At 39.6% G+C, this 15,786-nt stretch overlaps 1 protein-coding gene across 5 annotated transcripts in view; it reads right to left on the bottom strand.

The window, feature by feature from the left end:
* Positions 1-15,786, bottom strand: part of LOC140199564 (RNA-binding Raly-like protein) — a 1,057,088-nt gene that overhangs the window by 205,537 nt on the left and 835,765 nt on the right. For all 5 annotated transcript variants that reach the window (XM_072261891.1, XM_072261979.1, XM_072262074.1 and 2 more), the window contains one exon: positions 6,149-6,224. In XM_072261891.1, coding sequence (XP_072117992.1) covers positions 6,149-6,224 — 76 coding nt within the window. The remainder of the gene's footprint in view (positions 1-6,148; positions 6,225-15,786) is intronic.

The raw sequence follows: 15,786 nt of genomic DNA, 5'->3' as shown, positions 1-15,786 counted from the left end.
GAGAGTCCAAAATACTGCTGATGTCTTCCTCAGTGAAGACTGATGCAAAATACTCCTTCAGTTCCTCTGCCATTTCCTTATCTCCCATTACAATTTCTCCAGCATCATTTTCTATCAGTCCTATGTCTACTCTCACCTGTCTTTTACTCCTTACATACTTTGAAAAAGCTTTTAGTATCCTCTTTGATATTATTTGCTAGCTTCCTTTCATAGTTAATCTTTTCCCTCTTAATGACCTTCTTAGTTTCCTTTTGTAAGCTTTTAAAAACTTCCCAATCCTCTGTCTTCCCACTAATTTTTGCTTCATTGTATGCCCTCTTCTTTGTTTTAACTTTGGCTTTGACTTCTCTTGTCAGCCACGGTTGCATCCTTTTTCCATTTGAAAATTTCTTCTTTTTTGGAATATACCTGTGTTGCACCTTCCTCACTTCTCGCATAAACTCCAGCCACTGCTGCTCTGCTGTCCTTCCCACTAGCGTCCCTTTCCAGTCAACTTTGGTCAGTTCCTTATAGAGTCTATGATAAAATATAAAGTTAGCTAGATCGCATGGAGACTGAACAATTTCGTTCCAAGGTTGAGTGGAGCCCATGGGCAATGCTGGTGGTCCCAGTAGCCAAGAAAGATGGCTCTGTCAGCATCTATGGTGATTTTAAGGTCACCACAACCTAGTACTGAAAGTAGATCAATACCCTCTGCCCAGGATAGAGAATATCTTTGCAAACCTTTCTGGAGGAAAACACTTCAGCAAAATGGACATAGCTGAGGCCTACCCACAGATGGAGATGGAAGAAGAGTCTAAAGTGTTTCTCACCATAAACACTCACAAAGGGAGAAAGATATGGACCAAGTGTGGCAAGGTTGTTGAAGCACTCAGTGTTACATGGATAACATCATTGTATTGGAGAGGATGACAAGAAACATCTTGAAAGCCTCAAGACAGTTTTAAAAGGATTGGAAGATTACGGTCTCCGAGCACAACATAACAAGTGTGAATTCTTTCAATCAAGCATCATTTACTGCAGTCGCCCCATCGAGGCACAAGGATTACACAGGTGTGCTGAGAAAATTCAAACAGCGGTGGATGCCCCAAGACCAAAGGACATGTCACTGTTGTGGTCCTTTTTAGGATTTGTCAATTACTATAACATGTTCCTATCAATCCTGGCTACTATGCTCCACCCCTTGAACTCATTACTACAGATTAGGATGAAGTACCATAGACAAGGCAATGTGAGGTGGCTTGCCAAAGGTAACATCAGAGACTATACTCATATATCATGATACACATCATCCAGTGAAGCTTTCCTGTGATGCTTCTCCTTATGGGATAGGTGAAGTCATATCACATGATATGAGTGATGGAAGTGAATGCTCTATAGCCTTTGCATCACGTTCTCCTTCCACTGCAGATAAAAATTACACACAGATTAATAAAGAGGCCTTGAGTCTGAGTTGGTTTGTAAAATATTTCAACCAGTACTTGTCTGGGAGAGAATTTACCATCATCACTGATCATCAACCACTCGTATCCATTTTCAATCCACAGAAGTCTCACCTGCCAAGCAGAGTGACACCCCCTGACAGGAAAGTTGTTATCCCACAAGAGTAAGAAAGCCTCCATAGCAATTAAATCTTTAGGTCTGAATAGGTTAGTTTATAACTTACTATGCTGTGGATGGCAGGGTCAGCGGTCGCTCCCACCGGAGGCCACCGTTTGGGGTAGGCACGAGTTCTGAATCATGGAAGGACTGTTGGATATTCTGAGATTTATGTGATTGGACTGTACTTATGTCGGTCTCCTTCAGTTTCTTGGCATTTTCTTCCTTGTGGCCAACTGGTGGGGCAGTGATCTGTAAGTTCTTTCTGCGTGGGAGAGGGGCAGGAGTTATTTGATGCTACTGTCACGGTTCTTTTTGCAATTGAGGGGGTTGGTCCCGGTTCTTCTTTCTCTGCAAGGAGGGGTGAGGGATGTGGTACTATTGGCACATTTTATCTGCAGGGGAGACAGGCAGGGATTGTTATTGGTGCTGTTTTTTTCTGCGGAGAAGGGGGTCGGGGATTGTTACTGTTGCTGTTATCTTGCTATGTAGAGGGGGTCGGGGATTCTGGGGTTTGCAAGTTTTGTTTCTTTTCATGTGTACTTCATGGCTATCTGGAGAAGAATATCAGAGTTGTATTGTTCATGCCTACTTTGACAATATAATGAACCATATACATATGTTGAGATGCATTCTATACTGAGTTGAAATTTACAGCTAAGCAGAGAGGAGTGTTGTGTATTTATTATTTCAGTAATATTTGAGCAATATTGTAAATATATTGTTTAAGCATTTAGTGTTTGTTTAAATCATTATGGATTTTATGTTAACACACATGAACAGCATACATCATCACACCACTACAGCATACACTTGAAGTGAAAATGAAACTAACTAAAAGTACACAAGTTATCTTTTGGGTCTGTGTGTGTCTTTTAATAGTTTTTATGTTTTGGACTTACAAAACATAACATTCTGGCCAACTATTTCCCATGTGGAGATTTATAAAAATAAGAAATAGAAATAAGAATATTTAGCCTGACGTATCTTCTCTGTCAGTTAATGAGATCTTTTGCTTCAGGGCCACTTAACCCCATATTCCATGATACCCTTAATATCCAAAAGCCTATAAAGTTACATGCACAGAAACTGAGTCTCCACAAACATTTTCATAAAGGATTCCAAACATTTATTACCTTCTGCATGAAATGTGAAAACTAACTAGGAAGCAGGCACAAATTTGGATGAGTCCTTATCTGTTGTCACAAATACATTCAATATTAAATGTTCAGTGTTTTGCTCTCCCTTTTAAGAAAAAAATGATCTATTTGCATAAATTTTGCCAAGATGGTGCTGGTGAACCATGGCTACCTGTTGCGGCAGCTTCCAACACTTCTAAATATACCTCTTCTGAATTACTCATTGGAACCTGCAGCCTGTAATTTCCCATTAAGCAACAGTTTTGAACCGTCTCAAGGAACAAGCAATTTCATGATCTTCTGAAGGTCTCAGCGGACTCAACTCTCAAACATGCAGGAGCAGCATGGCCGGAAGAGAGGAAGGAGGGGGGACTCCAAGCCAGACGCAAATGTCTAGTGATGAAAGTTCCTTTACTCAGCATCATGTTCGCAAATGTACAGCCGCTGGAGAACAAGATGGGGGACCCAAGGGCAAGATTGCTGTATGGGAAGGAAATGAGGAATTGCTGTGTTCTGTCTTTCACAGAGACATGGCTCACTCTGGACATACCAGATACCTCACTAAAAGCTAGAGGCTTCTTGATACACAGGATGAGCTGAATAGCTGAATTCAAAAGAAAAGGTGGGGGGGGGGGGTCTGTGTTGCAGGATAAATTCTTTGTGGTGCTTGGACGTGGTAATTTTGTCACACACTTGTTCCCGTGATCTGGAACATCTAACAATTAAATTATACTTAAAGAGTTCTTCTCCGTGATCCTCACCACAGTTTACATACCACCAAAAGCCAATGTTAATCAGGCACTCAAGTTATTGAATGTTGCCATCAAACAAAATACAGCCCGCTCTGACGCACTTCATATTGTAGTCAGGGATTTTAATTATTCTTGCTTCAAGAAATCTATGCCCAATTATCATCAGCATATAACTTGCAGCACCAGGGGTCCTAACTGTTATACTATGATTAGAAATGCTTACCTTTCCATGCCTAGATGACATTTTGGAAATCTAATCACTTGGCTGTCCTTTTCCTAACTGCATACAGGCAGAGGCTAATGAACAAGCTTCCAGAGATAAGGGCAACAAAGAGGTGGTCACAGGATGCAAAGGAGCAGCTACAGGATTGCTTCAAGTCAGTGGACTGAGCTGTATTAAAGGACTTGTAAGAGATGTGAATGAATTCACCATGGTTGTCACAGATTTTACAAAAACACTCGTAGATGAGTATGTCCCTACAAAATCATTCAGTCTTCCCTGGATGAACCATGAGATCCACAATTTGCTGAGGGCTTGATCAGTAGAATTCACGTCTGGCAACTAAGTAAGTTACAAGAGGTCCAGGTACAATCTCCAGAAAACCATCTCATGTATGAAGTGGCAATGCCCTCGAACAGAAAATCTTTCAAAAAGAATTAGATATGGCCCAGGACATCATGGGTAAAGCCCCCCCTACCATTTAGCACATCTACATGGAACACTGTTGCAGGAAAGCAACATCCATAATCAACAATCTCTACCACCCAGGTCATGCTCTCTTTTTGCCACTGCCAGCAGGAAGAAGGTACAGAAGCCTCAAGACTCGCATCACCAGGTTCAGGAACAGTTATTACCCCTCAACCATCAGGCTCTTGAACCAAATAGGATAACTTCAATTAACTTCATTTGGCCCATCACTGAACGATTCTCACAACCTACGGACTCATTTTCAAGAACTTTCATCTGATGTTCTCAATATTTATTGCTTATTTATCTATTATGTTTTTTTCTTTTGTATTTACAATTTGTTGTCTTTTGCACACGGGTTGTTTGTCCATCCTGTTGGCTGTGATCTCTCATTGACTCGATTGTGTTTTTGGATTTACTGTGTATGCTGACAAGAAAACAAATCTCAGAGTTGTACATGATGGCTATTAGGCAGGAGTGGTGGCACTGGAATTACCACTTAGTCCTGCAGAAAGCCATTACCTACTATAAATTTTGGGAAGAGTTTATTTGCTTTTTTTTTTTAAAAATATGTCCTCTTCACAACTGATCCACCATTGAATGTTAGCATAACCAGTACCTGTGCGACCTAGGCGTTTGTGGACATGAGAGGGGAAAGAAAAAAAATCAAATGCTGAAATTTTCAGCTTTCACAAGAAGCCATTTAATCCAAGAGTCTGGATGTGGTTTTTGAAGTTATATCACAGTGTAATTTCCAGCTAGTTGGAGATCTCCCTGATGTTGTCTTAATGTGGTTGTGGTTGGGATATTAGGCTTTAAACCCACCCCTGTTCTTTATCAAAATAAGGGTCAAAGGTCAGCTGGGTCTCCCAGGATATCACCTGGATTGGAGGGTAGGCACTATTAGGAGAGGTTGGACAACTTAGGTTTAGCAGGCCAGAGGAGACCTGATAAAATATTCAGAGGCACAGATAGAGATAGCTGTTATGTTTTTCCAAGGTCAGAATGTCTAATACTAGAGAGCATTTAAGATGAGAGGGGGGAAAGTTCAAAGGGGATGTGCGATGCAAGTTTTATTTTAATAAGCATAGAGTAGTGGGTGCCTTCAAAACATTGCCAGCTGTGGTGGTGGAGACAGATCTGACAGAGGCACTTAAAAGGCTTTTAGGTAGGTACTTGAACAGGCCGAGAATGGAGAGATATAGATCACATGCAGACAGAAGGAATTAGTTCAGTTAGTTTGGTACAATATCATGGGATGAAGGGCTCTTCTTCTACATACTATTCTTTGTTCCATGGGTTGCTCTCAGAATTACACTTGCAATTGATTAGTTGGTCCATTTCCCACCCTTACAGACACCTAGAATTTCAAGGGGTGGAGTGGAAGTAAAGGGAATGGGGGGGCGGGTGGGAGTAGGGAGCAGAATGTATCTGGGGAGCTTATTTACAGTTCAGTCTGGTCATTTACAAAATCAATAGGCAAGGAGATAGAAAAGCAGTCTTGGATGGCTATGTAAAGGAATACTTATCCAAAGTAGCAACACGTTATAAAAGTACATTCCTTAGACTTTGATCTTCAATATAGTTCTGGCAGAAGAATTTCCTAAATTTTTCACAATATTAGAAAATATAAACACTTATTTTAATATACATACTCTTCTGAAAGCAAAGCAGTTTTTGAATAGCAAATGAATGGCATATTTGTGCATTTTATAAAAAAAACAATATATTTCATTCCTCCAGCATTTTGGATGTGTTGCTTTGGATTTCTAGCATCTGTAGACTTGCTCATGTTTATATTTCATTTGAGTAGCTTACAGTTTTTTTTTCATATTTCTCTCTCATACAAACTCCAGAAAGCTCCAAACCTGTTCAATAACAACTCAGATTTATTTTCCCCTCTTAGCAAGTAATTTTTGTTCTCAGCATTATACATTGATAAGGATGCCACTAAACTGATAAGCACTTACCCATACAGAGCACACAGAGGGCGTTTGGTACCAGATTTGGGTCTGTAAGGCTTGGGTTCACCTGCCATATTGATATCTGAAAGAAAGGACACTAATGACAACTTATGGACTTGAGAGGTTTACATTAAGTTTGTCACAACATATTATGTTACATTTCTAATATACCATTAAGTTTAGGCACAAATGTAACACCAAATACCACAAGTAATTGTACTCATAGAATTGCTGCAAAGCCATAGGATATTCTGTATTGCAAACAGTGAGACTCCACCTGTGCCTGTTTTTGGTTTTGGTTGATTCACACCTACAAAGAAGTTTCTAAGGCAGGCCACTTTCAACTTTATCTTTAGCAAGGTGTGTTAATATTTATTTTATTTATAGATACTGTGTGGAAGAGGCCCTTCTGGCCCAATGAGCAGCAACCCCAGAAACCCACCTATTTTACACTAGACCAATCACAGGCCAATTTACAATGACCAAATTAACCTACTAATTGGTATGCCTTTGGACTGTGGGAGGAAACCCATGCAGTCACAGGGAGATCTCATTATAGGCAGCATTTAGGCTTTGTGACTTGGTGATTTATCTTATTTTAGTGTTTTCATTCAACATATAGCTCTTATGTCAAGAATTATGATTTTGTCTGTGCACTGGTAGTGATTCTTTCAACAGCATATGTTGTAAAAGATACACATTTACATATTTTGTGGTCCAGATTAACACAATTTGCATTAATCTTGTCAAACTCCCGGTCCCAATCAACTTGCTGTTAACTACTCCAACCTGTTCACACTTACATAGAGCACAAAAAAAATCACTCTTTGCTAATCAATTTATCACAATAAAACAGCATTGCAAAAATTTGTGGAATTTACTACATTTTTTACTTTGTTTTTGGTCAAAAGAAAAAATAAATCCTAGCCCAGACAATGCCTTCAATTCCATAAATTCTCAATTTCTGGCAATATCCTCTTAAAGTGCCTTTGCATCCTCTCTGGGGCCATCACAACCTTCCTAGAGTTTTGGAACTAAGACGGTACAAAACGCACTAGTTGTCATCTATTGAATATTACATATGGCTCTAACATAACCTCCCAAATCTTACATCCCTTGTCTCAACCGAAATCATATACTTTTTCTTATCTCCACCTGACCTACTCTGTCCACAGATCTCCAAAAATGCACAGCAAGATCAATCTGTTTATTTGCCTATCATACCATTTCTCAGTTATTTGCTTACTTTGTTTCTCTTGCTCAAGTGCATTGGTTGAATTCTATTCACTAATATTTTACTTTTCTAACCAGTCCACCAGTATTTTTATCCTCACTAAATAATATTGTCAATGATGCCACAAAATGACACACTTCTTATTTGTGGCTCTTACATTTAAATACAAACTACTTACACAGACCATGAAAACCCAGGGACAGGTACAAACCTCTGCAGAATCTTACAGTTCTCCAGTCAGTAAAACACTGTCCATTCCATTACTCCTCAATGTAATTTTTGTATTTTTGTAAAAGAGATTATTGTGTAATTGTCCTCTATTGGCCTTCTTAATTTCTTGATCAATTTGTCATGAAGTATGGGGTCAGAGAAGTTTTTAGGCAGAAAGGAAACTCTGCTGTACAGGCACATTTCCTTTCAGCAAGGATCTATACAATTTGGATAAATGAGGGTCCCACTCTTTAGTAGGCCCATCAGAACTTAGGCCAAACCACAATGCACTTCACACCTAGCAATCCTGTTTCTTAGGTCCATTCTTCAGCCTATCAAATTAAGCATGTCTTAGCTCAAATAAACTTCAATTTAAGTTAACAAATGAATGCAAACTTACTAGCTTAAATCTTGAAGATAACGTATTATCCTGAGGATAGTTTGAATGAGATGAGAGTTTACAAAAACGAGAGATGATCTCATTGAGCCACACAGTATTCAAAGATGGAAAACAAAAATGTTGCTAAGAGTGCACTTCCTTTTGCTGCAGCAGTAAATAGGGCAATAAAGAGAACATAACAGCAGGAATCCAAGCTATGAAACCCTTAATGTTTTCCAAAGATAACACTGAAAGCCTGGCAAAGTGCATAGAATTAATGGAATGACTCCAAAAGTTTCTGGTTTGATATTGGGCCAGAATCTGCGGTTTTCTCTATTTTTCATTTTCCAAATGATGAACATATTTTGCCTTGTTTTATCTTTAATTTGCTAGTGTTGAACATAAAAAAATGCAGATGTTGAAAATTTGTCTTTTACCCCAACATGGATCTTCTCTTTTGTTCAATAATTCCTTCCTACCTTTTTCTATATCCTACGACTCTTCCTCTAGCTCTTTCCAATCCTCCTTCCACAAATGTTATTTGCTCTGAATATTTCCAGCAAGTTTGTGTTAATTTCAGTGTAGAATACATGCAGATAGTAATTCATAAGCCATGGCAAACCACAATAATTCCATTATTTTATTTTGTTTATGCTATATATTTAAAATGTTCCATATAACATAATCTGCATGCCATTTCCAATGTCTCCTAATGGTCAATCTCATTCATTCATGCCATGCATACTTTGGTATTACATATATTATTGTCATATGTGAACTGTGTGGCTAAGCTCCAATGTCATAGTCAAGTTTGCTGACAACACCACCGTCAAAGGCTGAATCAAAGGTGGTGATGAATCAGCATTTAGGAGGGAGACTGAAAATCTGGTTGAGAGGTGCCATAACAGCAACCTCTTACTCAGTGTCACTAAGACGAAGGAGATGATTATTGACTTCAGGAGAAGGAAACCAGAGGTCCATAGCCAGTCCTCATTGGAGGATCCGAGGTGGAGAGGGTCAATGATTTTAAGTTCTTCTGTGTTATTATTCCGGAGGACCTGTCCTGGGCTCAGCATGCAGGTGCTATTATACAGAAAGCACGGCAGTGCCTCTTCTTCCTTAGAAGTTGCAGAGATTTGGCATGACATCTAAAACTTTGATAGGTTTCTATAGATGTGTAGTGTTGAGTATGCTGACTGGCTGCATCACGGCCTGGTACGGAAGTACCAATGCCCTTGAATGGAAAGTCCTACAAAAAATAATTGTACGGCCCAGTCCATAATGGGGAATACCCTCCCAACAATTGAAGACATTTACATGAAATGCAGTCACAGGAAAGCAGCATCCATCCTCAGGGACCCCAGCACACAAGCCATGCTCTCTTCTCAATACTGCCATCAGGAAGGTGCAAGAGCCTCAGGTTCAGGAACAATTACTACCCCTCAAACATCAGGATCTTGACGAAGAGTCTCGGCCTGAAACGTTGACTGTACTTCTTCCTATGGATGCTGTCTGGCCTGCTGCGTTCCACCAGCATTTTGTGTTTGTTGCTCAAAGGGGATAACCTCACTCAACTTCACTTGCCCCATTATTGAAATGTTCCTATAACCAATGGATTCACTTTCAAGGACACCTCTCTAATGTTCTCAATATTTATTGCTCATTTATTTTTACTATCATTTCTCTCATTTGTATTTGCACAGTTTGTTGGCTTTTGCACACCCGTTGAATGCCTAAGTAGGTGCAGTCTTTCATTGATTCTGTTGGGTTATTGTTTTAAAGAGTTGTTAAGTATGAACACATGACAATGAATCTCAGGATTGTATATGGTGACATATCTGTACTTTGATAAGAAATTTACTTTGAACTTTCTTTGAATATGTTAATGTAATTATCAAATTGCATATGCATGTCAAAAGTAAAAAAAGTGAATTTAAAAATGAAAGAAATTGTTGCAGTACAATCCAAAAAATCATAAAGTTAATAAAACTAAATTATTCTGAACAAAATTTCCCTGATACCTTTCAAATTTCCACAACAGCCAGCCTGCGTAATTCCACAAAGTACCAGTCATTTGGTTTCTTAATTATGTTCTTTTCAATAGGTTTGATATAAGTATAGCATTTGAGATGTAGTAATAACATAAAAATAAGGATTAAAACACATTCTATCAAAAATGATGGAATTATTAGGTATCAACTCAGGAAAAATCATTAGCAGAATGAATTAGGAACAGTTTTCACAGATTTCACTGTACTCAATTTTCCTGACAGTTTTGAGTAAGTGAAAGATGAAGTGGACCATTTCAAGCTCTCTGACAGTGAGCACGAAAGTTCCAGAAAATAGTTGACAGCGTTTCATATGAAAGACTTAAGGGTAATAATTGCAGCAAGAAAACATGTTGATCAAGAATTGGGAACAAGAGATGCTGTTTGGGAGAACTCAGCAGAGTAGGGAAGTCTCATCATTGTCATACTTTTAAGTCATATCAATATTTGAGAAAAGATTACAAATTTGTCAAATATGCAAGGAAAGTTGATCTAGGAGTTACAACATTAGCCAGAGAAACTTTGACCTGCATTACATGTGTGAAAAATGAAACAGGGAATGGTGTTGAGATCATTTGAACAAGAATTTGTGTTAATTAACATGGTCAAAGTGTTCAGTGTTATATAACTAAATAACCAAAGGGAACCTGAACTATAGTCACACTAGTAGAAACATAATGAGGCAATGCAGCATCATCTCTCCAGTGCCACATTCATTTCTGGGCACCAAGTGAGAAGGTAAATATTTAATCTTGGAGGTTGTGCATGGTGTACATGATGAGGAAAAGTCCTGATGTATCTGGGTTTTTCATCTTGCAAAGGGCACAACACAAAATCTGAAAGATAAATTTAAATCAAAGCCTAAGAGTGAGGATTAGAATCATGGGTTTAAACTATTAATAAAATTAAATGTGGGGCTGATAGGAAAGCTTTTCTTCCCTTACACAAAGGATGATCGGTATATGAAAGTCACAAAGTCATGTAAACATCAGTGTCAGGTAATTAATAATTGGAAGGTCAGGTAGGAGTTTGAATTCTTTTGCTTAAATGGACTTCCTCTTAAATATATTTTCAATTTGGGCAACAAACAAGGCCCAAAAATAACCCAAAATTAGAAGGAAATGTAGAACCATTGGGGTTCACTCTGAATTAGCATGTAAAGCCTGAGCCTATGTTCAACACACCACCTGGCAAGTACACAGAAATAGCATGGCTGATGGACTAGAGCAAAGCATTGATAGACACCCAGAAATAGTCAGGTCAAAACATTTCCAGGTGAAGTTGCAAGAAATGTTGGAGGAAAAGGAGGCCCAAGGATTCTTAGCAAAATACTCATGTGTAAAGGTCCTAGTAATAATTTGTTGGGTTTCCTCTCACTAGTGACGCAATCTGTGGCAAGTTTTCAAAGGTAGACAATACTCTGTGCAGTTAATATGAACAAAGTTAATATAAATAACAAAGTTAAATGTTTTTTTTCTTGTGGGACTCTGCACTTGGGAGTTTCAAGACAACTTAGAGTTAAAATAGAGGCAGGCTTTGAATCTACTTCAATATAATTTTAAAGAATTCAACACAATTTGAAACCCCTGGTTTTTCCATTCTTATCATATTTTTGGTGTCAATATTAAAAAGAATCTTAAAACTTAATCCTGTCTTCATACATTCTAAAGCTTAAAATCTAAGTAATGCAGTTTCTATTGAAACATGGCATATTATGCATAATTACTGAATGAGCTTTCTAAAATCTATGACTCTTCTAATCAGTATTCAATTTCAGTCTCACAAGAATCTTTTCCATTTTGAAAGAACCTCAACCACGTCATTTTCTGTCAATGAAGCAATTTGCACTTGAAATTTCAAGAGCCCTCAAAATGAAGCAAACACAAGGAGGGCTAAAATCTTTTGCTTTTTCCCTTTGTCTATTTGAGTAGTGATCAGAAATGCATTCTACATTCCCTTAAAACGTCTCATTCATCAGATGATAATTTCTATGGTAACTCCGTCACACTTAACTCCTTTCAATTTTTAATCATGGCACCTTTGATAACTTGAAGAGATTTGTGCAAAACCACTGTATATCTTGAACAATGGCAGAATTCAAACCACGAGTTTTAATTGAGGGATTTGCTACAGCAATGACAGTAAATGTAAAGCAAATTACACTTAACACAGTTGTCTCAAAAAGAAGCACAAGAACAGTCAATGCCAACGCACTCCCAGAAATCAGAGAGAACCATTGTTCCTACTAATCAGTGATTCCCAACCTTTTTCATGCCATGGATCAATACTATTAAGCAAGGGGTTCATGGACCCCAGGTGGGGAACCCCTGATTTAGAGGGTACAAAATGGATCATCTCACAAAATGTCCAGTCAACATGAGTTAAAATTGGATGTTTCAGATTTATGAGAGTTCACTCTCTGCAAGGGAGAGCAAGTACCAATGTACTGTACTGTTCCGACATCCGGGACCTCGGTAAGCAATACTTTAATTAGATTAGATGTAGATTAGATTCAACTTTACTGTCATTGTGCCAAGTACAGATACAAAGCCAATGAAATGCAGTTAGCAATAAACTGCAGATAAACCTAGGATGAGGATGAATTAGAAAGGGTGAATCCATGCTGAAGCAGGTGCAGGAAAGCAAATGAGTAAAAAAATGAAATAGAGAAAAACAAAAAGAGAATGTATGTAAAGAAATAGTGACATTTTAACATTTGTGAACTATTATAAGCTAAAGGAATGAGATACACCATCTGTATTTGGTTACTTTCTTAGCACGAATGATGGGTTAAGCAGGAATTATATTAAATAGGTACAGCGGAGATCGTTTTAAAATTGTGGCGTGTTTAATGGGTTATTAATGAGCTACCGCAGCAAATTCAAGAAAATCAAGAGAGGTTAACAACCAGATGTTGTTTTTACAAAGCTGCTGGCAGAGCATCCTGAGGTGATTCACATTTCATGGAGTGTCTCTTCCCCACAGTAAGTTGTTGAACATTTCTCACACCAATAATCATGCATTTTTTTTTTTGTTCAGAAAACCTGGGCTAGACATAAAGTTGTACGCAGATTATATTTAGAGCCAACAGCATGAATAAACTAACAAATCATGTGTCAGAAACAACATTGCAGTAGAATTTATGCTTTTGCCATAACTGGCAATTCAGGGCCAAATTACCCACCTTTTAAAGTGCCTTTTTTCCCCACGCTATGTTTTGCTCAACTTCATTTGCAACTTTTATAATTGTAAAAGAATGCAAACATTCCAGCAATATTGAGGGCAATACGCAGCATGTAATGCATTTAAAGAACTTTAAAGGAAAATTGAACAGAAAATAATTCCTTAGCTTATGAGGACGATTGCAGTACAGTTGTAGCAGCCTCTCCAGCTCAATCAACATTGAAATTTCTCATCCTGGTAATTTTTACTATGATTGAAAAACACTGATGATTACAAAGAATGCTAAAATCCACAAGTCTACCTTGCTAATGAAGTCAAAAATGAAGGTCCTACACAGTTACGGCCTATGTTAGCGTAGCAGTTAATGTGACACTATTACAATTCAGGGCATTCGGGAGTTTGGGGTTCAATTCTGGCGCCATCTGTAAGGAGTCTCTGTACGTCCTTCCAGTGGAATGCATGGGCTTTCTTCAGGTGCTCTGGCTTTCCTCCTCTGGTCCAAAGACGCACCAGGTAGGGTCATTGTAAATTGTCCCGTGGTTAGGTTAGGGTAAATCGGGTTTGCCAGGGGTTGACGGCGTAGCGTGACTTGAAGGGCCATAAGGGCCTACTGCGCACTGTATCGCTAAATAAACGACAAACAAATAAATAAATAATGTGTGTAGCGGGACCTCACACTGTGCCACAGCCTACCACCGTTACTCAGGAAAGCAGACACAGAGGGTGGTGCGTGAGGTAAGAAGGTCAGAAGTGGGATAAGCACACCAGTATCTGCGCGAATCTTAAAGTGGATCTCTGCAGATTTCCAACAATTCTACTCACTAATCTCCACACACCAGAAAATAAACTGGATTACCAGTGTCTATGTCTGAACCAGCAGGAGATGAGGGACCGCTGCACACTTGTGTTGACATAAACATGGCTCCAGGACACCACACCAGACTTGGCCATTCAGCTAGAAGGTCTAATCTCCTTTTGGGCAGACAGAAATGCTACAAGTTCTGGTAAGACCAGTGGAGGTCTGTGTGTCTATGAGAATAAGAACTGGTGTGTGAATGCCACGGTAGTAATGGCCCACTGCACATGGCAGATAGAGATTTTAAAGGTGGGGGTGATTCTACTTACTGAGGGCATTTACCACCATTGTGATTGTTGCTGTTTACATGCCCCCCACCTCCTCCCTTCCGTGTTACTGCTGGGGAAGAGCTGTAGGAGCTCTGTGGAGCCATCTGTGACCTCCAAGACACTCACCTTGATGGTTTTTTTACTGTTGCTGGTGATTTCAAGCAATGCCAACTTAAAAACACCCCTGCCAAAGTTCTACCAGAATGTCAACTTTGCAATCAGAGGAGCGAACATATTAGGAGTCTACAAGGCTGGCCCATGACCCCACCTCAGATACTCAAGACCACATATCCATTTTGCTAGTCCCTGCATACAGACCACTGGTTAAATGAGTCAAGCCAGGTTAGAGGGAGATCAGAACCTGGCCAAGAGGTGCTACCTCTGTTTCAAAAGCACGGGGACTGGAGTATAGTCAGGGAGGCAGCTGCCTATGATCATCATGCCAACATTGATGAAAATGTGGAATCAGTGACTGGCTACATAGCAAACCCACTGAGACCATTTCCGTGATTAAACTCTACACTGCTATGGCTGACTGCAGATTCGTGCACTGCTTAAGGACAGAAAACTGCTTTCAAATTGGGAGATAAGATGACTCTAAGGTCAGCAAAAGTCACAGTCTCACATGCTATCAGGAAGGCAAAGTGGGAGTACTCACAGAAAACTTCACAGACAACTTTGTGACACCAAGGACATGCAACAATGTATACAAACCATAACAGATTACAAGTCCATCCTGTTTGTCAATGACAGCAGCACCTCCCTTTCTGATATGCTGCATGCCTTCCATGTACAAATTGACACAATGAATGCAACAGAGGAAAGTCCGCTCTCCCCTTGAGTAACAGGCACTTGGTGGTTGCACTGAGTTGTAAACCCACACAAAACAACAGGATCAGACAACATAAACAACAGGAATTCTGCAGATGCTAGAAATTCAAGCAACACACATCAAAGTTGCTGGTGAACGCAGCAGGCCAGGCAGCATCTCTAGGAAGAGGTGCAGTCGACGTTTCAGGCCGAGACCCTTCGTCAGGACTAACTGAAGGAAGAGTGAGTAAGAGATTTGAAAGTGGGAGGGGGAGGGGGAGATCCAAAATGATAGGAAAAGACAGGAGGGGGAGGGATGGAACCAAGAGCTGGACAGGTGATTGGCAAAAGGGATACGAGAGGATCATGGGACAGGAGGTCCGGGAAGAAAGACAAGGAGGCGCAGGGGACGCAGGGGATGGGCAAGAGGTATATTCAGGGGGACAGAGGGAGAAAAAGGAGAGTGAGAGAAAGAATGTGTGCATAAAAATAAGTAACAGATGGGGTACGAGGGGGAGGTGGGGCCTTAGCAGAAGTTAGAGAAGTCGATGTTCATGCCTTGTCCATTCGTCCCTCCCATCCCTCCCCACTGATCCAACTCCCTTGTCCACTCGTCCCTCCCATCCCTCCCCACTGATCTCCCTCCTGGCACTTA

The sequence above is a fragment of the Mobula birostris genome, chromosome 1, assembly GCF_030028105.1.
Source record: "Mobula birostris isolate sMobBir1 chromosome 1, sMobBir1.hap1, whole genome shotgun sequence".
Classification (NCBI taxonomy): domain Eukaryota; kingdom Metazoa; phylum Chordata; class Chondrichthyes; order Myliobatiformes; family Myliobatidae; genus Mobula; species Mobula birostris.
The sequence above is the reverse complement of the archived record's forward strand: the minus strand, read 5'-3'. Positions and strand labels throughout refer to the sequence as shown.